The 26,289-nt window shown below is 45.0% G+C and overlaps 1 protein-coding gene, 1 long non-coding RNA gene and 1 other non-coding gene across 3 annotated transcripts in view; 1 reads left to right on the top strand and 2 right to left on the bottom strand.

The window, feature by feature from the left end:
* Positions 1–12,743, bottom strand: part of TIA1 (TIA1 cytotoxic granule associated RNA binding protein) — a 40,612-nt gene extending 27,869 nt beyond the window's left edge. The window contains exons 1-6 of the mRNA XM_088470831.1: positions 12,442–12,743; positions 3,151–3,247; positions 2,786–2,884; positions 2,620–2,674; positions 2,229–2,261; positions 483–570 (exon numbers count right to left, since the gene is read on the bottom strand). Coding sequence (XP_088326957.1) covers positions 483–570; positions 2,229–2,261; positions 2,620–2,674; positions 2,786–2,884; positions 3,151–3,247; positions 12,442–12,467 — 398 coding nt within the window. The 5' untranslated portion in view covers positions 12,468–12,743. The remainder of the gene's footprint in view (positions 1–482; positions 571–2,228; positions 2,262–2,619; positions 2,675–2,785; positions 2,885–3,150; positions 3,248–12,441) is intronic.
* A 157-nt stretch (positions 12,744–12,900) lies between these two features.
* Positions 12,901–12,971, bottom strand: TRNAG-CCC (transfer RNA glycine (anticodon CCC)). Its single transcript has one exon. It is a non-coding gene; the product is annotated as a tRNA-Gly (tRNA).
* Positions 12,972–13,248: 277 nt separating this feature from the next.
* LOC148525558 (uncharacterized) lies at positions 13,249–21,783 on the top strand. The gene is made up of 3 exons (XR_015878270.1): positions 13,249–13,334; positions 18,980–19,107; positions 21,326–21,783. It is a non-coding gene; the product is annotated as an uncharacterized LOC148525558 (long non-coding RNA).
* Positions 21,784–26,289: the final 4,506 nt, after the last annotated feature.

Below are 26,289 nucleotides of genomic sequence, written 5' to 3'. Positions count from 1 at the left end.
GGAAATTGAGTCATTCACCCTAATGCTAGATGTACAGCTTTCAAATGTAGCACTTCTCATTTTAACTTTCAGTGCAGAAGAGACCTGCAATAATGCTGCTCTGCAGACCACGCTAGCTGTGAAAAAGTTAAACCATGCCTGTTTCATCCTGATCATTGCAAACACATTCTAAAATTACTTAAATGTAAATAAAAATAATAAAACGTAAAATAGGAAAAATGATATATATGAAAAAAAATAGGAATTAAAAAAAAGGGCATACGTGGCCTGTTAACTGAATTCTCAGGTCAATGCGTTAACCCCCTTTTTGGTCTGTGGCCAGCTGTAAATTTTGAGAAATTAAATATTAAAAACCAGTTAACAGTAATGAAATTAAAATGCAATAGTGTCATTATTTTAAAGAGGTTTGGAGAACGCAGCAAGTTATCTATAGGAAATTGACCTTACACATTAAAGGCTAAACGGAAGATTTTTTTACTTACGATATTCTCCCAAAAGGTCCAAAGGCAGCTTTTATGTCATCGGTGGTTATCTCAGGGCTCAAATCACCAACAAAAACATGGAAATGATCTTATTGGGAAAAGTAGATGGGAACAGGGTGAAAGGGGAAAACAACATTTTCACATTTGACAAAGACTGTGTAGCAATTAAAACTAGAGAAATAGCTCTAACTATATGTATGAACACCAGCGTTATGTATTAGAAACAGTGAAAATTTAATGTAAATAATAAATCAATCTGTGCAGCCAGTAAGCATTTCAATATATTAGCCCCAACTTACATAAACCATAATACTCATTATTCTACATTGTGCCAATTCAAGTTATGAAGTAGGCATTGCTGACAATTGTATTATTGTAGATTAAAAGAAAAGTAAGAAGGGATACAAGAGAAAGGGAGGAGCACTTAACGTCCCATTAGAGGGATTTGCTAGAACTCAGTTGGAATGTAGACTACAGGAGGAAAGACGCAGTCGCAGAGTCATGCTCAGCTAAATAGTAAGAATATAGTGCTGCAAGCTTCAGAGCATTATGAATTTGGCTGAATTTTCAGACAGACCATTTATAAACTTACGGTGTACTACAAGAAGCCAAAACGCCATTTAAATACAGTAGTTCTTCATAATAGCTCTTTTTTCTTACAGATGGTAGTAACAGGCTTGTAACTAGTTTTTAATGATCAACATTACAGAATCAAAGAACACTAAAAATAATCCTCCCTGTTGGGGTAGTGGGCGGAGACATGCAAATCAGTCTTAAGAACCCTTATTGCTAATTATGCATATAGAAATCACCTGTTAAAGCGATTCCTCTCATATTATATTAAAATAGATCGATCCCTCTCTCCACTCTGCAACAGGCGGCACTCGGAGACTTGGAATCCAGTGGAAAAAAGTGTTTATTTCAACGTTTCAGGGAACACGCCCCCGTCCTCAGGATATCCTGAGGACGGGGACGTGTTCCCCGAAATGTTGAAATAGACACTACTTTTTTCACTGGACTACAAAGTCTCCGAGTGCCGCCTATTGCAGAGTTGATCTATGTTGGGGGGGGGTGCTGTCCTCCTTGGGAAGGCACCGGAGCGAGCTACCCTGCGGTGGGTCCAAAGTGCCGGGCTATACAAGATTATATATATATATATATATATATATATATATATATATATATATAACTAAAGTGCAATTTACATAGTTCCAACCACTTTCTTCAGTGCTTATGTATATATTCACTCGCTTGTGATAGTAGTGGCATTTAAAATCTAGCTAGGGACATGTTAATTCCCCTCAGCTTTGAGGCAGAACTACCACAAGAGTCATGATGGATCACATTTAAGAAGGCATTTTCTGCATTAATAGTAGAGCAGGACTTTTTTTGGCTCCTTGTAACACATCGTAGCTTTAATGGCTTCCAGGTGCACGAGTACACTTCTTTAATAATTGACGTCTGAAGAGAAATAGATGTAGCTCCACAACTGCGTTTTTTAAAACAGGACAGCCTAATATGGAAGCAGTATCTTCAATGACATCAATGTTATTACAGGAGAACAGGTTAAGGAATTGCTGGGTCCAGTGGTTATACTTAATGATGTCCGTGCTGCCCCAAAGTAAGTGAAAAGAAAATAGGCAGCTCGGGTGGGTGATGGCAGAAGAAAGGAGTGGATAGGAATAGCCAGACTGGCGCTGGTCACCCGCGAGAGATTTAATTTTATCTGTAAGAAGACACAATTACCTTGAGAACGCAGTGTGCTGACAACGGAACTACCTGATGACAAAGATTAGATTGGTTCTTAAATATATTAGCACAAAGACAGCAAAACAAGTCATCTAAGGCAGTGTTTCTCAACCCCTTCTCATGTCTATCAAGTACCACAACCAACACACCCCCTATCAACTAGCGCAACACTTATTTGATTTAATATGATCAATACACAAATGCAACATATGGTTGAATTAAATTAAACAGCGAGTAACTCAATCAGGCTCTATGCCATGTATGATACCCATAGGCTGAGAAACACTGATCTAAGGATTATTAAAATCTTTAATTATGACACTTTTTTTGTTTTTTTTAATTAAGTTTATTTGTAGATAAGAATGTTGTATAGTGAGTAAAAACTTACTGTTTGCATCTTTCTTCTGGCTGCTAGGAGTGGTCGCCCAGTTGACCTTCACTTCCTACGAGAAATGAACAGAACATATGCTAAGAAAAGACAGGTTATCCCAGTATACTTCTAATTAGTGTGCCTTCTATATGTAACCCTGAAGACTTCAGGTAAATAAACGTACCTTGCCCATTATCTTCCGCCCATTCATAGCAGCTAAGGATGCAGCAGCGTGACGGTGTTCAAAGAACTCCACAAAGCAATAGGGATCATTACCTGCCGTCTGTTCAAAACAAACAACATATTACAGGAAAATGTCCAAGAAATAACCAAAGTTTTTACAACAAAAAATGCCTTATGATTCTGCTACGTGTGTGTGTGTACACACATACGTACACACACGTTTGAAACACAATGTAGAGTAATCTTCCTTATATGTAGTGTATAGCATATCATACCTATAAGCATATATATAGTAAAATTGGATTGTGAAAATAATGCCTTTAACACTAACGAGGATTGTACTGATGACACGTTTCAGATACTTACATCCATAATCATTTTGCAGCTTTTACACTGACCAATCTGACTGAACACCTGAAGAATCAGAGCCTCTGTGACATCCCGAGACAGGTTCCCCACATAACTTGAAGACAAAGCAAAGTGAAGTTAAGAACAAAGTGCAAATAAAATGCAATGACATTTCAAATAGCTATAATAGCTATAGATTAATAGTATGGCAAAGCAGTAAAGAAAAACACAAACATGGTCGCTTCTAATTAGATTACATTTTTATTTGCACCTATCTTCCCTTTAGAATGCCCATCACTGCACATGAACTATTACAAACGATCCCAGCATTTATACAGGAATCGGTATGAATTACCGCCGGAAGAAAGTCCGGCGGTTCAAATCCCGACAGCGACTGGCCGACATGGCTGAAAATCCTGATCGTCCCCAGCTAAGCATCAACTAACTTAACCCCCCTAACCCTCACATTCCTCCCAGTGCCTAACCATAACTCCCCCTCCAAGTGCCTAAACCTAAGTCCCCTGGGGGGGTGCCTAACCCTAACCCCCTCCCTCCCCTAGCCTAACCCAAACCTCCCAGGGGGGTGCCTAATCCTAATTCCCCCCCCCCCTGGGAGCTCTAAACCTACAGCGACTGTCCGCAGCAGCGCCCGGCGTCACTTCGATCGGGATGCCGGGCGACCGGTCTCGATAAAATGACAGGCGTCGAGATTTAGACACCTGTCATTTAACCCTCGACGGGATAAAGCAGTTGGGAAGCCAGCTGCCGGGCTTATGTCCGCCGGTGTCCAGACTGCATACCTACCTATGCATTCTACAGTGCTGATCATTTCCAGGTACTAGTACCCCATAGCATAATGCCGAACCCTGGTACCAGTGTAGAAGTGCAACTACAAACACTGTAATATCAGCATAAGAGAATGCTGTGCATAGGGTATATAAAGCACAGAAACCACAAGAAGCGCTCCCTGACCTGCACATCACATATACTGTATATGGCATCTGCACAGGAAGAATAGTTTATCACATGGATGTTATTTTAGGTATATAGACAGAAGCCAGTACAATGCACATGACTGGTATCTTATTGGGCTTTGGGACACATCAGTCAAAATAACTTATAAAGATGTATGGGCCCAATGTGGTACAATAGTCTTAAATGGCTAGTATTTTATGTACATAGGCTCACTGTTACAATAATTTTTGGTACCAGATATGGTATACTGTGTGTGTGGGCACATGGCATACATAGCCGGTATATTATGTGTAGGCGCAAGGCTGATGTAATAATCTGTGGGCATGATGATGTACTGGCACACAAAGTTTAGTCCTACAGTATAAGCATTGGTGGCACATGGCTAATATATAACATATGGTAGCAACATAGATGATGTGGATTGACAATTCTCAAACCACTGTACAAAGTTGCATTAAGAAGATAAACTGTCCTCCATTTGATCACAGAACACAAATATGGTATGCAAGCAGTTAGAAACCATACAGCCGTTTCCTGTTGCATGGTAAATGAACATTAAGCCAAATCAGGACACCTAACGTTTAGGCTGGCAATAACCAATCACATTTGAGGTGATCCTTTTTTTATTTTCCACACCACGTCTAGCACACAATGTAAAGCCGCATTATCTACTTACAGATATAAATGAGCGATTGAAAGATAACGATATCGTTCAATCGCTCATTAATCGTGCATGAAACTGTCGAAAACGACCAGCGATGCACGCTCCCGCTGGTCGTTTTCGATATCAAGCATCGTCTGAACATGCTGGTCAATCTGCCGATAACGACAGATTGACCGTGTTCAGCGATGAGAGAGGGTGCCTAGACTGAATCGTTCAGTTTAGGCCCTGCAGGGGAAGAGGAACGACTGTACAATGTGGTAATCGTACTGTCTTTCCACTATCTGCTAGTGGACACGCAGCTGATGGGTGCGTACACACTGGGCGATAAAGTGGACGACTGAACGATAACGCTATCGCTATCGTTCAGTCGTCCACTTTATCGTCCATTTTTAAGCCCAAAAAGATGAACGATGACGACGACGCACGTTCCCGCGGGTCGTTCGTCATCATCGTTCATCGGGCTCACATGCAGGCCAACCTGACGATCTCGTCAGGTTGCTGCATGTCAGGGAATGTGGGAGAGAGCCCGGCACTGAATGATATCGTTAATGATATCGTTCAGCGGCTGTGCTCAATGTCATGAACGACATTGAGCACAGCCTGCCGGGGACACACTAGACGATATCGCTCAGGGAGCATATCGTCTAGTGTGTATGCACCTTAAGAGTAATCAATCTGCTTTGGAGAGAGCATAGACAAATGTGGGTGTCTTCCTACGTCACAGCTTCCCCTGGCAAGTTCAAATTCAGATTTATTTATTTATTTTTATCTAAATTAAACAGAACTTGTCACTTGTGAGAAAAACTCTTGGGATAATAGAGGAAATTAGCTTTATTCCAGTGCCTTAATCAAATAAATTAGAACTTTATATTTATAAATATATATATTTTTTAAATAAATAAAATGTCAAGTTTACACAATCTACAGGTCAATGTTTGATAAAAAAAAAAATGGTTTCCTCTTTAAAATGTGACCATTAATGTTGTGTACAATTACGTACAGCATAAAAGCCCCAAACCAACAAGTCTTTCGTAATGTGGACTTTATGCTGACAAAGCAATTATCCTCTACGGACATAAATGCTAACTAAGGTCAATGGACAGAAGAAAAAAAAAAATACTGCTGTTTAGGACTGCCTTTACATGTTATAATTGTTTTTTGGCTATGTGCTAAACACAGAACGTCATACAATATGACCGGGATGCACATTAATAGCCTCCGTATGTGCAAAAGTTGCCGATTACCTGCGATTAGTGAATCTTATGTACGAGTGTGCAAATAGCCGCAGAATCGACAAACTGGAAAACGCGCCAGAAAGAATCACTAAACAATAGAAGTGCCTCTAGCTGGTGAGGTAGCTGCACTCACAGCTATCTGGCCTGACACCATAGTTATAAAATACATTTAAAAAAAAGCATATCTACACTAACACAAAGTGTAACCAGCGCTAGTGCTTAAAATGGGAGGGGGGAACAAAGCGTGGGAACAATGCATTAATGTGTGTGCTCTAGATTAAAGTGCAAAGAATCAAAAACATATGAAAAACTTATTAGAATGCACCTAAAGCATGCATTGTTTTCATGCCATTTACCCATTTACTCAGTACATATGTCTGGAAAAGCCCTTACAGATTAAATATAGAGTACACTTCGGGACCTATTCAAAATACTTTATATCTAGAAATGGTTATTTCTTACATTCTTACAGAACCTGTAATTTTCTTATGCTCTTCCATTAAACAATGCTACCTGGCCTCCTCAAAAGGCCATTGAATTATCATGGACAATGAGGGACAAAAGCAGCATGGACGGCACCAAGTTTAATATACATGCAAAACACAGTTTGAATAAGGTGCTAACAAGTAACAGCAGGTTCTATTTGCAGCAACCCCCTCCAGCCATCATGTGTATGCCAGTAGTGTCTTAGACCACAACACAGAAATGTTACTCTACCCCAGGCAGTATTCACAGCTGCACCGTACAATAATCCATGACAAACAGCAAAAACACGCATGGGCAAGATGGCAGTGGCCTGAACGTTACCCTCACTCCTAATTAGAGATCAGAATTTCTACAGTTGTGTCATTACATCTTGTACAACCATTAGGCGAGGTACACATCAAAACGATGTGTATCCCAGCCAACCAGACGCCCGGAGGAATTATATATAGGGCGGCCGTACACACTGCACGACCGCGTGATATATATATATATATATATACCCTTCTACCCCGCATTGAACTGAATCCCGTCGTCAGACGTAGACCCATCTGACGTGCAGCACATCAGATGGAACGACGTCGCACGTGAACACACAATTCAGAGTACATACTGAACGATATATCATTCCAATCCGCATAGGAATGATACATCCTATTTATTGCATGATGTGTACCCGGCCTTAGATTAAATAGTTCTCCTTTAACACTCATGTTATCAAAGGGTTGCACAAATGCAGCTTAATATGTAGAAATAGTTTTGCACAGTTGTGTGAAATCAGCGCCACAGTGTGTTAATTTATTACATCTACAGAGGTTCATGAGTTGCTAAACTGAAAAATATATGTAAAAAGAAATGCTTAATTGAATTAACACTTATGAAGGTTACAACACTACATAATCAGTCTAACATTGAGAAATCCTCAGTCAGTGAGGCTGCAGCAACATCATTACAATGGATGTGATTACAGAACACAATGTACTGGTCAGGAACACAAAGTGTCCTCAGTTCAGTAAACAACACAAAAAGTGGTTTCAAATTTTTCTACATGACATCAGTTAAATGTAGCATAAAATAATACAATACAAACAAAAAGAAAAAAAGGTTAGGAGACAAAACTATAATTATAAGAACAGAGAAATGGAAAGATGGGTGCGAACATGAAAGAAAGGGGGAAAAAATTGTGAGATGGCAAAAGAGAAACAGAATGCTGGATGGACAAACGCTAAGCTGTGAAAGCCAGGTCTCTGGACTAGAAACCCTACAATCACACAGATAACACTCTAGATTACTTAATGGCTAGGTAGTGGGCATTTTGAAGCGAATGGAATTATGAGACCATGGCCGCCGGTCTCAATACCAACACAGGAATCCCAGCAAGGGTTTTAACATAGGCGTCCAAATCCGACGCCTATGTTAATCCTGACACCGGAACGCCGACAGGATACCAGACCAATCGTCCTCAGCCGGGGGTAAGTATACACTCGGCCGGGGATGGGGGCGGGGGGGGTATTAGGTTTTAAGGACCCCCGGGGGGGAATTAGGGTTAGGCATCCCCCCCCCCTTCAGGGAAGGTTAGGGTCAGGCTAGGGGAATTGGGGGGGGGGGGGCGCTTGGTTTGCACAATGGGGGGGGGGGGGAGGTTAGGATCAGGGTGCGGGGAGGAGGGGGTTAGGTTTAGGCACTAACTGGGGGGGTGTTAGGCACCCCTAAGGGAGGCTTAGGCTGGGAAGAAAGGTGCTAGGGATAGTATACTTACCTGCGCTGTCTGGATTTGTAACCATTGGGCTGCAGGTGTCGGGATTCCTTTTGAAGCTCACTTTACATTCCCTTCACTGTGGGAGGGATCCAGTCACATTGTCGAAACTAAAATGTCGACATGTCATCCGTGTAAACGCGATGAATGCCAACATGGTCACTGTCGAAAACAGACACCCCTGTAGGACATAATAGCAATAGGTACCACAAAAGTGCAGAGGAAAGGATTCTGGGGAAAAGACTCCATATATGGACTAGGAGATTGGTGTGTAATTATTTCATGATATTTAATATAAATGTGAATGTAGCCGTATGAAAATACACCCGTGAAATGGGGAGGATATTTCATAACATGTATGTTTTATCTACATATGTTCTAAATGTGTACTGGTCACTTAAGCTGGGTACACACTTTTCCGATTGCAGGCTGCTTGGGTAAAACTGTCCCGATCAACCATGCAGTCTGTCCCCAGTGTGACCCCCTTTGAGTCGCTATGTCTGCACAGCGTGTACGGGCTTTTATGGGATCGGGAGGTCGAACTGATAAATATTAAACAGTACATAAGACGCGACCTCCCAATCCCGACCATTGCAGGAGCGTTAAAAGCCGTTTATCTGCTAATGCTCCTGAATCGGGACAGCGTACACACCTATACAATCCAACTGCCGTTCTCTCGATATTGGATGAACGGCCAGATGATTGTATAGGTGTGTACCCAGCTTTACACAGAGCGTCATCCATTGTGTGCTCTGAACCATTATGAAGCCCATCAACCTTCTAAGAGTTAGTGATGTCACCGAGTCATTGTCCGATATGCATGATACCAAACATTCATGAGGTACTGGTTCCATGTGAATGGATAGGATACACTGTCATGCATATTAGTTCTAGCCATAAAATAGATGGCTCAAGTGCTTGAAAGAGACAAGTCCAATGAAATAACTAGACAGTACAGAAGAGTAACAACAAGACCCAGAATACGATAAGGGCCGAATTCAATTATCCTTGAAGTTAGGATTAGCTGCGATGCAGTGCCCGGTGCTATTCAATTACATCTTAAAGCAGCGTACAGGATTTCTCTTCACCTCCTCCAGAGGCTCGAACTAAACTCGCCCCTGCCGCTAACGCATTAACTCATAGCTCCAAGTACTTATCCTGGAACCCATGCATTAACGTACGTTAGCTGCAGGTTTACCGCGCAAGGAAATGGGCTTCTAATTGAATAGCTCCAGGCATTAAAGCTCAAGGCTACAACCCTTTTCCTCACGCAGTAACATATCGAGGATAAATGAACTCGGTGCTAAAGGCCCCCATATATCTGCAATGTATTGAGTCAATTCACCGATCCCCAGGCACTGGGGCATCTGTGAAATACAACATGTGGTATTTCCCTGATTTGCCAATACCAACCAAAATATAATCAGGCTCAGCAAATCAGAATTTTTAACATGAAGAATTTCACCAATTGCTCGACGGATTAGTGATCAAAGGGCGCTGGTCCGCATTTTTGATCAGCGGATCGGCAGTTCCATTACGATCGGTTAAACAGCCACTTGACGTATGGGGGCCTAAACTTATAATACATTTTCACCAAGAGACAACCTTTTTCCATACAAGGAAAACTCACACTGTGGTAGAACATTCTTTAAAAAGAATAAAATGATGACCTAACAATAATTAGCTTGCCAAATTTGAACATTATTGTAAGGCTGTTTTTTTTTTCCAATAAAAAATGACAAGAAAGCAGTTTTCTGGGCAGAAAAAGAAGAGAGACCTTAAGTCTGGTGGGCTAACGTAGCTCCCGTCTAAAGTGACCAGGAGCTATTCAATTGCCCCGAGTCTGCACTTACCTCAGGTTTCTGATCTCAACCTTCTGAGGTGTGAGTAGAAATACATCTAAAAGTAAAGCTTTGGGGCTGGTTGCGAGGGCCGTGCTCACCTTAACTGCAGCGTGTCCAGCACTTAGCAAGGGAGAAGTCACTTTACGTAAACAACTGAATGGCTCCCATCACAATTGAATGCCCTTCCTACGAATCAGCAAATCGACCCAACATCGCTCCAGTGTGTACACAGCATAAGGGAAGAATCCAATTGTTTTGCAGGCCCACAGCTCCCATCTATCGCGGATGTGGCACCCCAAACGCAGGGGATTAGCCACATAAAGCAACTTCTCCCGTCTAACATGATAGTAAAGGCACCCACAAGCCAAGTGTGATGCGGATAAGGCACCCAAAAGCCAGACATTGGGGGCGAATCAACTCACCGGGAGTGGAATAGCGCCAGGAGGGAGCTCCCGACTCTAGTCAATTCACCTCTATGTTTACTCAGTCGGGAAGCCGTTAAATCGAAGAATGACGGTTCACGCAACTTAATCTGGGTGTTTGGTCACGAGACCGGCATTCTGGGACTAAAGTGCCGGCCACGAGGCTGTTAGCGCAGTGCTTAGCCGGAAATCAGTTTGCGGCAGGCTCTTTAGTCTGATTTCTCCTCACACCCTAAGGAGAGAGCGAGAAGAAATCATTAGTCGGACTAAACAGAGCTTTCGATTGAATAGCTCCACGAGCTCCCTCCCGATGCTATTTAATTCACGCTGAATTGAATCGCTCCCTTTGAGTGTATTTCTGCTCGAACCAAAGGAGGCTGCGAGCAGAAATCTGTAATAAGCAATCAGCGCACAAATATAATTTAATAACTTTCGGACGGGAGCTGCGGCCGAGGTAAACAATTGAATTCCCTCCTAAATAATGAGAAATTGTATATATGCAATTGTTACAAATATAATATTTACAATTAACCTGCCACTGCCAGCCCCTCATGCTGCGTGGCCTGCCCACCACTGCCAGCCCCCCGTGTTGCATAGCCTATCCATAAATACCAAAACCCCCATAGCGCGGCCTATCTGCAAATATTTAAACATCACCCCCATAGTGTGGCCTATACACAAATACCTACACCCCCTATACCATAGCGTGCCCTGTCCGCAGATACCTTACCCGCCCAGTGTGGCCTGCCGTCACCACTCTAATCAAATCCATGCGCCCACATTACTAACCCCAGAGCCATCCCTATGTCCCCATTACTAACCCCAGAGCCATCCCTATGTCCCCATTACTAACCCCAGAGCCATCCCTATGTCCCCATTACTAACCCCAGAGCCATCCCTAAGGCCCCATTACTAACCCCAGAGCCATCCCTAAGGCCCCATTACTAACCCCAGAGCCATCCCTAAGGCCCCATTACTAACCCCAGAGCCATCCCTATGTCCCCATTACTAACCCCAGAGCCATCCCTATGTCCCCATTACTAACCCCAGAGCCATCCCTATGTCCCCATTACTAACCCCAGAGCCATCCCTATGTCCCCATTACTAACCCCAGAGCCATCCCTATGTCCCCATTACTAACCCCAGAGCCATCCCTAAGGCCCCATTACTAACCCTAGAGCCATCCCTAAGGCCCCATTACTAACCCCAGAGCCATCCCTATGACCCCATTACTAACCCCAGAGCCATCCCTATGACCCCATTACTAACCCCAGAGCCATCCCTATGTCCCCATTACTAACCCTAGAGCCATCCCTATGTCCCCATTACTAACCCTAGAGCCATCCCTACGTCCCTATTACTAACCCTAGAGCCTGCCCTACGTCCCCAGTACTAACCCCAGAGCCATCCCTACGTCCCCATTACTAACCCCAGAGCCATCCCTATGTCCCCATTACTAACCCCAGAGCCATCCCTAAGGCCCCATTACTAACCCTAGAGCCATCCCTAAGGCCCCATTACTAACCCCAGAGCCATCCCTATGACCCCATTACTAACCCCAGAGCCATCCCTATGTCCCCATTACTAACCCTAGAGCCATCCCTATGTCCCCATTACTAACCCTAGAGCCATCCCTACGTCCCTATTACTAACCCTAGAGCCTGCCCTACGTCCCCAGTACTAACCCTAGAGCCATCCCTACGTCCCTATTACTAACCCTGAAGCCATCCCTATGTCCCCATTACTAAACCCGAAACCTGCCCTACCCGCCACTCTTATTACGGCAGCTTCCTGTACTGTTAGCAGCCTCCACAAGACTCATCCAGACTCCCAGCACACACACACAATGGCCAGGGCAATGAAACCGGCCAGCTATAACATTATTAATAACAATCCGACATTTTGCGGCCAGAAGGCCCGGGGAACTCACAGGGTCCTGGGCAGCTCGTCCTCCATGGCTCCAGGCTCCGGGCCCCTATCGGACCTGAGGGACCCGGCGGGAAAGCAGGCTTAGAGGGTAAAACTCAAAGCCGATCTGGTGACTTGCTGGCACGCTGAGCGTCGCTGGGAAGCACCGGGCACCGCTCTCCGTCCCCCGCACTGGCCGCACTCCGCCGACTCTCACCGCCCCGGCCTGGAACAATGCGAGAGAAACCGTCACCACAAGATGGCGGCGGTGGGGAATAGCGCAGGCGCAGAGAGAGGACCCCGGAAAAGCCTGCCCATCCCAGTGCCTGTCTGTAGGTAGTACCGGACCGGGTAGCGGGCGCCCAGCTCAGTTTGTTCGGTTTGCTGTAAAGCAATTCTAGAACTCTACTGAAAAACTTCCACGGCGGTTTATAGAACATCCACGTTCTCTATGAATGTATAATAACAAAAAATAAAGAAGTGCGCCGCCCGGGAATCGAACCCGGGTCGCAAGAATGGGAATCTTGCATGATACCACTACACCAACGGCGCTGGCCTCACGTTCGGCTTTCCACAGGGTATATGAGTGGGGGGCAACTGATACGCACGTCACTAAGGTGTTATTTCATTCATTGTTATTGTTCTGGATGTATTGGGCACTTTATAATTCATTTGTATCAAATAACGACCACTTTATGACTTTAGTCTGCCCAGGTGAGTGAGCAGGGACATAATGACTCAGCATATACCTTGCCCAGCCTGTGATTATTCAATTCATGTAATCAAACCCCACCCAAGTATTCTTTTCCTGGTTTCTGGGCATAGAGCCCTTTTAGAATGGTTTATCCCTTCAAATGGCCTCGGAGGCTAAAAGTCGGGGTGGCAGTTTGCCCATTTGTTTGCACGTGAGTAAAGGTGAATATGTGCTGTTTTGCAGACAGTGGGCCTGATTCAGCATTGCATGTATGTGCAGAACGGGTCCTGCTGCGTGATTGTACGCAGACCCTTCTATGTTTCTGCCTGATTGAAAGGCAGAGGCATTTAAGGGGGGGTGCATGGATGGGCGGCGTACCCGAAAAACGGCCCCGTTTTCCGGGAGTGGCAAGGCCAGGGACTGCGTCTAAGGACGCACAGTTTCCTGGCCTCACAAGCCGGCCAGCCTGAGTAAGCCTCATCTTACTAAGCTGGCCGGCGTCCCGGCGTTGTCGACCATCGTGATCCCAGCCTGCAACCTCGTTCACAGTGCTGGGATCGCAAATGCAGCAGAGGGTGTCATACACCTGCTGCTTGTGCATTTTAGCAAGGACGGAATTGTAAAGCTGCCTGCATGCAGCTTTGCAATTCCATCCGAAGCTGAATCAACCCCAGTGTTGTAAAGGCCTTTAAAGATGTGTCCCCTCACCTGACGAGCTCTTCACCTAATGGGTGTCCATACATTACGGAGGTATGGCCATGCGCCACGGGGGCATGCTACACACCACGGGTGTGGCCTTGATTTACGCCCGTCTAAGCATACCAGCCGAGTAGAGCGTCGGATGAAGGAGGTGCTCGGCCAGACATCCATTCAGCCGGACAGGCTCATCAGCCTTTCTTCCATTTGCCATATTGCCAGTCCGACTGTGGATATGACCCTAAATGTGCAACTACCTTTAGCAAAGTGATCATCTTTTTCTACCTTGGCCTCATCTCCCTGCCTGCCTCCTAATTCTTTCATCGCTTATTCATACCCCTTTTACACCAAACAAATAACCCGGGTTATTGCCAGGTCGATCCGGGTTGAGGCTCTGTGTGAACGGCTCCCAAAAAAATAACCCGGGTCGATTTACCAGGCAATCTTACTCGGGTTGAGAGCAGGGTTGAAAACGGGTTGTTCCCGGGTCATGAGGCAGTGTAAAAGGGTGCTACCCTGCTTATTTGACCCGGCTAGCTCTGAATGATGCTGATTGGAGCTTCTGGGGCACTGGCAGATGATGTAATTTGTCAGTGCCCTGCATAGAGAGACTCATATGAAGCCATCGTTTGCCTGCCTAACCTCCTGCTCCACAGCAGCCTGACCAGCAGCCACAAAAGCAGGCACACGCACAGCCTGCCACAGCCAGAACTGCAGCCTGCACCACAACCTGACCAGCAGCCACAAATGCAGGCTGATACACAGCCTGCCACAGCCAGAACAGCAGCCTGTAGCAATGCTGGAAACAGTCCCCACCCCTCTCTTTTGCTGCCTTTTGTGACCATCTTTGTCAGACCATTTTTAATGACTTCTATAGAGAAAAGCAGGGATTACCCGGGTTCAGTGTAAACGGGGCAAACCCGGGAATAACCTGGGTCGAGTTGCAGTGTAAATGGGGTCTGAAGCCGAGTTCAACCCGGGATTGACCAGTGTTCAAATTCCAGGGTCGGACCCGGGATTTTGGTGTAAAAGGGGTATCAGTTTCTCTACATTAGGGATGTGCGCCGGACCATTTTTGTCAGATTTGGATTTGGTTCAAATTCGTCGTCCGGATTTGGATCTGCCAAACTGCGGTGACTGGATTTGGATTTTTTTTACAAAAATTGACAAAAAAAGCTAAAGTCACATAAATTGGTCCTTTTTTTTCTTCTTAGAGTATCATTAACCTCAATAACATTAATTTCCAGTCATTTATAGTCAATTTAGACCACCTCACAGCTTATAATATTGTTTTCAACATTATTGGCCAAAGGTTGCAGTGAGCTGACTGGTTACTAAGCAACAAAGCAGCGGCACAGACACCACAATTTAAAGCACATCTATGAAACATTGCCACACAACAGTGGCAGAAATGAAAAGTAGTGTACCCACCCAGTGGGGTACGGCCAGCAGAATCACAGTACTTGTTTACATAGTGGGCTACAGCCCGAGGAGTCACAGTGCACAATCTTAATTCACATTCAATCACAGTGTCCCTGATTCACATTACACCATAAAGTAGTGTCTCTTATTTATGTTACGACACACAGTAGTGCCCCTTTTACACAATGCCCACAGTAGTGACCCTTTTACACAGTGCCCACAGTAGTGACCCTTATACACAAAGCCCACAGTAGTAATGCCCCTTATACAATGCTCCCAGCAGTGGTGTCCCTTACACAATGGCCCCAGTAGTGGTGCTCCCTATGCAGTCCCCTTAGTAGTAGGGCCCCCTATGCAGTGCCCCCAGTAGTATGCCCCCCAGTAGCAGGCCCCCAGTAGTTATGCCCCCATTAGCAGGCCCCCCATTAGCAGTACCACCATTAAAATGCCCCCAGTAGTAGTGCCCCCAGTAGTGGTATGCCCCCCATTAGCAGGCCACCAGTAGTAGTATGCCTCCCATAGCAGGCCCCCAGTAGTAGTATGCCCCCCTTAGCAGGCCCCCAGTAGTAGTATGCCCCCCATTAGCAGGTCCCCAGTAGTAGTATGCCCCCCCTTAGCAGGCCTCCAGTAGTAGTAGTGCCCCCCCTTAGCAGGCCCCCAGTAGTAGTATGCCCCCCCCCTTAGCAGGCCCCCAGTAGTAGTAGTGTCCCCCCTTAGCAGGCCCTCAGTAGTAGTAGTGCCCCCATTAGCAGGCCCCCAGTAATAGTATGCCCCCCTTAGCATGCCCCCAGTAGTAGTACGCCCCCCACTAGCAGGCCCCCAGTAGTAGTAGTGCCCCCCCTTAGCAGGCCCCCAGTAGTAGTATGACCCCCATTAGCAGGCCCCCAGTAGCAGTATGCACCCCAGTAATGCCCCCTTACACACACACACATAAAAAAAACTTACCTGAATCCCCGCTCCCGACGCTGTCCGCTCTGCTCTATAACGCGCGGAGGGAGCCGGAAGACGGAGCTCATGAGTGAGCTCCAACCGGTTCCCTCCGTGCAGCAGCCAATGAGAGTCTGTGTGACTCTCATTGGCTGCTATAGCAAACACACAGCTGCCGCTGGCTCGGCCTCGAACGGGGATCCGAGTCAGGCAGGGAACACCCGAACAGCGTTCGGGTGGACTCGGATCCCCAATGTTCGGAGCGGTTCAGATTCCACAGAATCTGAACCGCTCATCTCTACGTCAGACTCTTGCTAGTGGATGCGGTCATAATACTGACTGCGGGGATTCCGGGGCTCAAAATGCCAGCGCAGAACTCCAGACACCTGTCAGACTCTTGGTGCCGGCATCCTGACTGCCGCCATTCCTAAGGTAAGTAGCGAGGTTAGGGGGAGGGTTAGCATTAGGGTTAAGCACTAGGGGGAGGGTTAGGTTTAGGGTGCGGGGAGGGAGAGGTTAGGTTTAGGCACTGGAAAGAAGCTTAGGTATAGGCACCAGGAAGGGAGGGTTAAGGAGATGAGAGGGTTAGGATACCGGCCGACAGGTGTTGGTATCCTAACTCTGACGCGATGCTGGCCTCTGGATTCTGTTCGGCGGGTTTCCGAGCATACCCAACCCCTTGCTAGACCCCTCTTCCTTTGTCTGTTTGGGTTCCCCAAGGCTCTGTTCATGGCCCTATGCTCTTCTGTCTCTACATCTCTTCTCTTGGTGAACTTATACACTCCTTTGGCCTACACTGCCACACCTATGCAGGTTAAACAAATCTACCTTACCATAACCGAACCTCTCTTCTTCCTACTTCTCTCATATCTCACAACTGTTCAGATTTTACCCCTAGACAACCCCTAAATACGTACCTCTAAAGGGGTAGAGTTTTGACCAAATTTGCGCTTGCTGGGCAGAGTTGGGTCAGATTGGGGCATAGTATGGGCGGACAAGGGTTGGGCCTTATTTTGTGTTGATTTTGTGTAGCCTGGTGTTGGGAGATATGTTATCTGTTACTGCTTCTCTGCCATCCTCACCTTGATGAACGAATGCATTGTGTGTTGCTTGTTTGTGTTGCTTGTTTTTGTTAAATGCATTATTATCCCTTACCATTATGATTTCTAAAGATGCACATCCACTACCCGATTAAACAGAGCGATTGAATGATAACGACATCGTTATCATTCAGTCACTCGTTAATCGGGCACAAATCGGTAATGACCAGCAATGCGTGCTCCCGCTGGTCGTTTCCGACATCTATCATCGCCCGAACATGCCAGTCAATCTGCCCATAACGACAGATTGTCCATGTTCGGGGATGATGGAGGGTGCCTGCACTGAATGACTGATCGTTCAGTGTAGGCACTGCAGGGGATGGGGAACGACGGTACGATTACGTTATCGTAATCGTACTGTCTTTCCCTAGTCTGCATGTGGATGTGCGCCTAAACTTGGAATCTTGATCTAGAAGAACCACAGCAGCATGAATTGATTGGTAGCACAGTTCTTATCACTTGTTAGTAAAAGGCCTGATGCTGAATTAACCACAAACTGGGGAGTAATTTAGGTTACTAAAAAAGGCTTCACTTAAATTAGCATATTACCTGATTCAGAGACGCACGCAATGATGATTTTTACGCAGATCCAGCGATTGTTTGCTAATGCGCACGCACAGTGATTGCATTGAGATCACGCCCGCACAGAGGGCCTGATTCAGACCCGCTCGCGAGCGCTTGCAAGCGGGTCGATGGCGCATGCACACGACGGAGGCGGCTCCGTCGTGCGCATGCGCGAGACCCAGATAGCGACGGCCGGGTCTCGCTACAAAGGGGGCGTGCTGTCAGTGTTGAGTGACAGCACGCCCCCTTTGGTGTGCGGGCCAGGGGCGTGGCTGCCCAGACGGAGGCGTTCCCATGGGAACGCCTACTGTCTGGGGCCGGCCCCACTGACATCACAAGTGATGTCAGTGGGAGTGCTTTCGGCTCTGATAGAGCCAAAAGCACTCCAGGGCTTGCGGCAACGAGACCCTACCACAAGGGTCTCGTCGCAAGCCCGATGGTTGCGATGGTCTTGACCATCGCGACCATCTTCCTGGCCGCTCGCTATAGCTGTGGGTGGTCACCCACAGCTATACGAGCGGCCAGGGGGCCGCTCTAAAAATGAAGAAGGACGGCCCTGATTCAGAGCGAGCGCTCTGTCACAGCGTCCGGCTCTGAATCAGGGCCAGAGGGCCCACTCACAAATTGAGTGACAGGTATTCAGCTTTTGGGGGTGGTAACGAGGGGGGTAGTTAGAAAAATGCAGGCGTGTCTGACCGTTTAGTCGCCGTTTCATAGGCATGTATAAATTAGGTTTTGCAATCTCTTTAGCAGCACGAGATCTCACTGCATGTCAGGAGAGCTGCGAGTCTGCGACTGGTCAGACTTGCCGCACATGAAGCATGGGTGCCTGCTGTGCGTCGATGGTACCGATATTTACGCTGTTGCACGTCATCGTACGGATATGAGAAGGTAGCAGTGGGCGTTCCTATGCTCGGATGTGTCTTGGAAAGCATTAGCATATTTTAGCAACTGCGATCTGTAAGAGTATGCAGTTGCATTTGCATTACCGTCCTTCTCTGAATCGGCCTGATGCATGCACATCGTAAGAAGCATGCCGATCTGCAGCAGTAGCACATGCCTATTTTATGCCAGGCGTATGTTACATATATTTATGCCCATATTTTGTAATCATTTGTTTTGTTTGGATTTATGTAACCACCTGTTTTTACTCCCAGCACAAATCCGACAGAGCCGACTTCCGCCACCCACGATTAAGCCCGCCCCTGCATTTGGCTCCGCCCCCTTTTCAATGATCCACGAATCGCGATGATTTCTGCTGCTGTTGCCTCTGAAACCAGGAGAGGTAAGCAGCACTGTATATGTGGGTGTGTATACGTGTATATGTATGAATACATGTGTGTATGTGTATCTATATATATTATATATATATACAAAACCAGCATATGGCGGTATTCCTTTCTTGCATGGAATGCTGCTGTATGCTTGTATGTATGTACGTGTGATATATATATATATATATATATACTATACTGTATATACACACACACGGCTGGTAGCCCCATGTATGTGTGTGTGCATATATGTTAAAAAAAAATATATATATATATATATATATATATGCACATATATGTGTATATATATGCTTGTGTGTGTGTGTGTATATATATATATATATATATATTATACACACATACAACTTTTAGTGATAGGGCCCCACATATTTGTTGCCCAGGGGCCTCCAAGGACCTTAATCCGGCCCTGCCCATAGCGTTCTTTATACACTACGGGTAGTGTCCTACCATGTATACAGCTGCACAAAGCATCTTCTAGACGATACGCGCACTGCCATGCTTCTGGGTGCTGGCTGGCCCTGTCCCTATGCGCAGAGGGGACGGGGACGGCACAGTGCGCATTAAAGTCCTGTTACAGCACTGTTGTGAACATATCGACATTCTGCACATGCTGACATATTCAATGTCGACATATTCACAATGGCAACATCATAACTCTCAATATTGTGAATGTCGAAATTTTTACTACATCCCTATTTTTTTTGCATGCAGAGTAAATTCGAGCTGCTTTTGCCTGTACTATACACTATATACTGGACAGCTTTTATTTTTACACTGCAATTTAGATATGAGTTTGGACACACCACTCTCGAATATATATATATATATATATATATATATATGGCCCATCTGCAGTGCACCATGGTTTTGCCAAGGTGTAACGTTACTTGTTTTTTGTTTGCCCTGGCGGATTTTACCTAGGGGTTGCAGAGACAGAGTGCTACTCATGGGAATCCACTCCCCTGCTATCACAGTAACCTGGCTTCTAGGGGCTGCAGCCGATGCAGTCCCTAGAAGCCGGTCGGCTTGGTAATTTTTGCACATGCACGGGATCACGATCTTGCTGCACCTCCTCAACCTGGCAGCACATGGTCAGGGGGAAGGAACACAGGGCCTGATTCAGAGCCGCTCGCAAAAAGCGAATGCTCGCTCTGAATCAGGGCCAGACGCTTGTTTTTTAAGTTGCGGCCTCCTAGCCACTCGCATAGCTGTGGGTGACCACCCACAGCTTATGCGAGCGGCCAGGTGATGGTCGCGATGGTCAAGACCATCGTGACCATCGGGCTTGCGACGAGACCCTTACGGTAGGGTCTCATGGCCGCAAGCCCCCGTGGACTTCCTGCTCTAATAGAGCAGGAAGTCCACCTACTGACATCACGAGTGATGTCAGTAGGGCCGCCCACAAACGGCAGGCGTTCCTGTAGGAACGCCTCCGTTTGCCCAGTCACCCCTCCTCCCCGCCTTCCAAACGGGGCGAGCTGTCGATCAACATCGACAGCCGCCCCTTTTGGATGCGAGCGCCAGAGCGAGTGCTTTTTTGCGCTTGTTCCGGGGCCCGCGCATGCGCAGTGCGCACGCCGCACTGGCCAATCATCGACCCGCTTGCGAGCGCTATGCGAAGGAGCGGATGGCGGCGGGTGTGGGGATTAAGGTAAGTCTTGTGGTTTTGGGTTTTTTTTGCCTGTTCTATATATCACTGTATAAGGGTGCACTACTGGGGTCACTGAATAAGGGGCACTACTGGGAGCACTGTATAAGGGGCACTACTACTGGGGACATTAAGGTGCATATGGAATCGAAAGAAATGTTCCCTGAGTGACGAGAAACGGTGGTGTGTTTTTAACTTGCCCTGGGCTCCAAATACCCTAGTTACACCACTACCCTCCAAACTAAAAAAAATGCTACAGCATCTTAAACACCCTAAGTGGCACTATTACAGGACACACACTGGCGCAGTTCTGACCCTAATACCCTGCGTGATACTTTTAATTGGGGATTATACAGCAACCTCCTTCACTACTAAGTGGAGGTGGTTGATCATACTTTAACAAAACATCTTCACTATCACCTCAGGGATAGCCTCATGGACCTAGCAGGGAGGTTTTCTACTTAGAAAACTGACTGGTGATTTGTACACCATAGCTACTGTTTATGCACCACCTCGTTCTAACGCAGCTTTTTTTATCATATTTTTCTGTTCGTTTACAGGACTGGGCAGAGGGCAGCATTATCCTGGGCGGGGATTTCAACTTGGTTCAGTCTCCTGGACTCGATAAGTTGACAAGACCAGGCAAAGGCCGGGGAGAGGCCTCCTTGAGACATCACAGAACAAAAGATTATCATATATAATATAACAAAATATGTATAACAAATACAAGATACAATAGAGTCTGAATAAATATAGTCACAATCACACAAAAACAAAAATAAGCAATATTGATAGTGAGAATAACTCACGTGATAAATATATTATAACATACAGACTGTCAACATATAAATAAAATAAACAAAAAAATAAATAAATATACAAACAGAAGCAACTGCAGCCGCGATTTCGATACACTATAAATAATAGAAGTCTTAGGAGGGAACCTAATAAATTCCTTATCAATTAATTTAAGGAAATAGGTAGGTCCTGTACCTAGTGTTCCTTCTAGCTCCGGCGGGAGGCAGGGCGCCGGAGCTAGAGAGGGCATGCCCGCGCGCCGAAGGCGCGCACGCGACCGAGAAGGGGGTGTGGTTATCGGAAAAGGGGGCGTGTCTATAAGACGCGTCCCCTTTTCGTCACTCTTGGGGGCTTGCCCGGCACTTACGGACACGCCGGGCAGCCCCCAAGCCCTGCAGACAGGGAGAATAGATGCCGGGCGCATGCCCCGCTAAAACAGCCTAGCGGGTACGCTATGTACCGCTAACCTAGCAAGATACCAGGTGGTATTATTAAAATTATAATAGGGGCGAATAATGTGGCAAAAATATTGGGCTATAGGGCAGGCCCAGAGGCAATGATATGTATCAGCCCTCTCCTAGTAATATTTTGGACAAGCATGACTTTCCGAGGTGCTCATTCGAAAACGGAGTGGGGATAGATAGGTATTATGATATACAGTATATTGAGGAAAAGTTCGGTGTACATGTTGGATGCTAGTGTCCTAGAAAACAAAAAGGCTTTTTCCAGTGTTGACATAGTTAGAGTAGGGAAGTGGGTCAACCATCCAGCCGTACCCCCAATTATCTTAGTATGGTCCAAAATGTCCCTTAAAAATGTATAATGAACAGATATTGCCTTGTGGTTAGGTACAGGTTGGATTAAAAAGCAATCCAAAATATTATCCCAATCCCCATCTGAAAAATGACCTCCTTGAGTCTTTTGACTAATACCCTGCAGTTGTGTGATCCCTGGATGTACCAACATCCTACATTGTAAGAGTACACATTCTATTCCCACTCCCATCACACCTCACCCCGTATTTAATTTTTTCTTCTGCTCCCGCGGGTTGTATGCTCTGGTATCAGCTATATCCAACCACTTTCCTGTTTACCCCTGCTTTACATTTTCCCCTCCCTACACTGTATAATTGGAGGTCTTCAGCTTACCTGTAGAAGTCAGCTGCTTTAAGGGCACATGTGGAATGGGCTTTCCTCAACTATGTTGATGATAACCTAGAACACATTACTGACATGAACTTTTTTGGGCGGCTTCTAAGCCATTGATAAGGGGACAAATATTGAAATATGTGGCCAGAAAACGTAAATCCTTAGCCTCTAAAACTGAGGGACTCAGCAGGGCTTTGTCTGCTTCCTATTAGGAGGTACTCTTAAGGGTTCCCCTGGAGCTAGACAAACCTATGCACTGAAAGAGCTTAATTTAATTTAGACAACAAGTCTGGTAAACTATTAGCTAATTCGGTTTGGTCTTATTCTGCCCCCTCTAGCATATTAAAACTGTAGACTCGCTCTTCCCAGCATATCACTGATATGGAGGTTATTTTACTGTTATGAAACTTTGTATTAGGCTCCACCTGATGCACCTGCATTGGGTATGAAGTTCCTCCTGGAAGTTGATTTACCCACTCTCTTGGACAATGATACAGCCTTTTTGGTTGCTCCGGTGATGGAATCAGAGCTTCTCTCTTTAATTAAGTTCCTACACAAAGGTAAATCACCTGGTCCTGATGCCCTCGTGTCTGAGTATTACCAAATAAAGGCTCCTCATCTCCTACATTTCACCCCTTTTTTTTAATTCCATATTGGAGGGCAGTGCTCCTCAGCTTGGTTTTTATGTACCAGGATAATAGTGTTACCTAAGCCTGGGAGGGATCCCACTGGACGATTTCCCTGCTAAATCAAGATTTAATAGTGTTCACCAGACTTGTTGCCATGCACTCCTGCTTTTACTCCTTCGCCCTGCACAGATAGACTTCGTCCAAGGCCATACCTCAGTGCACAATAATCGACTCTTACTGGCTGCTGTGACTCAGTCGTGTCTGTGGGCAATAAAACTAACATAGTAATCAGTTGTGGTGCTGATGAGGCCTTTACCGCATCTCCTGGTCCCATATTTTGAGGGTTCTCCATATGCAACAATTTGGCCCTGATTTCATTTGTGCTTTCAAAATGCTTTATCGTCAGCATTATTTACGATTAGTGGTTTGAACACTACTTCTTTCCTTTTGCACCAGGACCACTACTTCTTTCCTTTTGCACATGCCGGCCTGTCCCGCTATTCCCACTACTTTTCAACTGGCTCTTAACCTCCTAATTAGACATTTTATTTGTCATGTCCGCTGGAGGGGGATAACTGTTGGTTATCATGATATAAAAGTATCTGCTTTTGCAGATGATTTATTAGTATACTGTAGCGAATGCTGTGTAGCTGTTCCCTCCCTATTAGATACATTGCATACTTTTTATTTGATTTCTGTTTTCCTCGTGAAACTTTCCAAAAGTGAGGCTTTGGCGACAACATGGCGGGTTGGGTAAGCTACCACTCCCTAAATGGGCCACAGGTTCATCACTTATTTAGGTTTACATATAGCTTCCCATCCTTCCCAATTATATTCAACTAACTTACCGATATTCAGCAACTGTTGACTGATTTTTTTTTTTTTTAGAAACTCTTGATTTTCAAAGTTATTTTTCTATGTTTTTCAACAAACATATACGATAGTAGAACAGAGAAAAATAAATACTGTACAAACAATGTCATTCAATATAATAAACAGTGTTATGGAACATTTACAACAGGCTACCAATAACCGATTGTTGTCTATCTGAGGAGAACCTGATGTGTGGCTATTTAATTATAAACACCATACAAGAAACATCTGAGGTGTATTTATTATAATCCGTTTAAATAAACGGTGGTACCATAATTTTTTTTTTTATCCGGAGGGACAGAGACTATTACTTGGAACCACAGTACTGATGGTTACTTATTGCATACTAATATAGGAGATACCTTCTGCAGAGGTTATTCTCCTTTCCATAGGTATGAGCCATTATTGATATACAACACCAGCTTGTATTTTATGTATAACGGTATGTATATGTGTGTCTTTATTTTTATAGTTCATTTTATTGCTTATAATTATTTTGTCTTACAATAAATTGTTAATTTTATGTCAAGCGCTCTTTTGTCTGGTTGAATTTAAACAATCTTATTTGCCTACTAAGGCATATAAGTTGAATATTCTATATCCAGGCTTTTTTGTAATATAATAAGAATAAAAGTATGTGGCCATTCAAGATCTAGTTGGCAAATATATAACCAAAGCTACATATTATTGCCCAGGAAAACAGTTGCTTATACTTGATCTTGGGGTGTCAAATCCTTATAGGAAGAAGATTTGAAGTCCATCCAACCAAACCACAGTGTCACATAATCAGAATGCCTTTCAGGGGTCGAATAAAAAATTTCGTACATTTACATAAAGAAATCTATGTGTTGGAACCATTCCCAGGGTGAGGGAGGTACAGAAGAATGCCAACGGACTGGTATCACAGCTCTGGCTGCATTATTCAGATGTTTGAGTAAAGATTTTTTATATTTAGAAATGGGTATATCTGTGTACGATAAGAGACAAAAATCAGGCCCAGTCGGGACAGGCGAACCCAGAATCTCTGATGCCAAGGCTATAATCTTTCGCCAAAACGGGACAATCAATGGGCAGTCCCACCATCTATGGAATAATGAACCCCTGTCCTGATGACATCGCCAGCAGAGTGAAGACACTTCTGGAGAAAATGTATGTAATGTAACCAGGCAACGATATATTAATGCCATTCAGTCGCTATTTTGCGGTGCAAGTCGCTTTAGAAAGAATTGCTTTCCAGTCTAATCGTGTGGTTCCAAAGCAGAAAAGTTATTTATGTAAAAAGGGGTAACATGATGTAAGTTTAACAATTAAAGTAAAAAGCAATAAAATAAACAATAAGTTACAGCCGATACATAGGCGTGCACACTGGTCCCAGTATACAGTCATTCAGTCCAGAAGTCTGCGGTCGCAAAGAAGATGTCTGTACACTGAGATTAGGGCACAAGCCTATATACGGTACAGGTTACAGAGATAACAAAGGGACAAGTTGGCAGGTTTTCACTGGTTCTTGCTTCTGGACATTGGTCAGTTCATACGGTGTCATCAGGGGTATGGCTCAGTTTTCCAACGGTCACATTGTGTATCTTGCCGCCGAAGAACTGGTTAAAACTGGCTATAACACTGCATACTAGTAATAACATTTTATTCAATAATTTCCTATCATCCATCGCATTTGTGCGCATTGGATTGCACCGATGCAAAGTAATAACACGGCATCAGACTATAGAAGACTATATTGTCAGATAATAATTGTAAAGCGATCATACCCAATTATTTGACTTTTGACAGTCCACCCTTTGATAGCAAACATAACACTATCATATTCTATTCTTAACCTATTTAGTCATGCATAAATTATTATCTGATGTTCTAAACGGTATGATACAACTTTGTCATTGAACCGTCAATAATGTGCTTCAGGAGAGGGTAGAACAACCCTTATACGTCATCTGCGGATCTATAGGGGACCATTGGTAGGATGTGGGAGTTCATCTAACCTATAAAGGAAGTTTGGGGGAATTGAGACTACATTATCTATGATGTTTAATGTAACATTGACAATACATATTATTATAA

Source organism: Taudactylus pleione, unplaced genomic scaffold (genome assembly GCF_031769625.1).
Source record: "Taudactylus pleione unplaced genomic scaffold, aTauple2 ptg000105l, whole genome shotgun sequence".
In the NCBI taxonomy this organism is placed as follows: Eukaryota; Metazoa; Chordata; class Amphibia; order Anura; family Myobatrachidae; genus Taudactylus; species Taudactylus pleione.
This window is presented reverse-complemented; position numbering and strand designations above follow the sequence as displayed.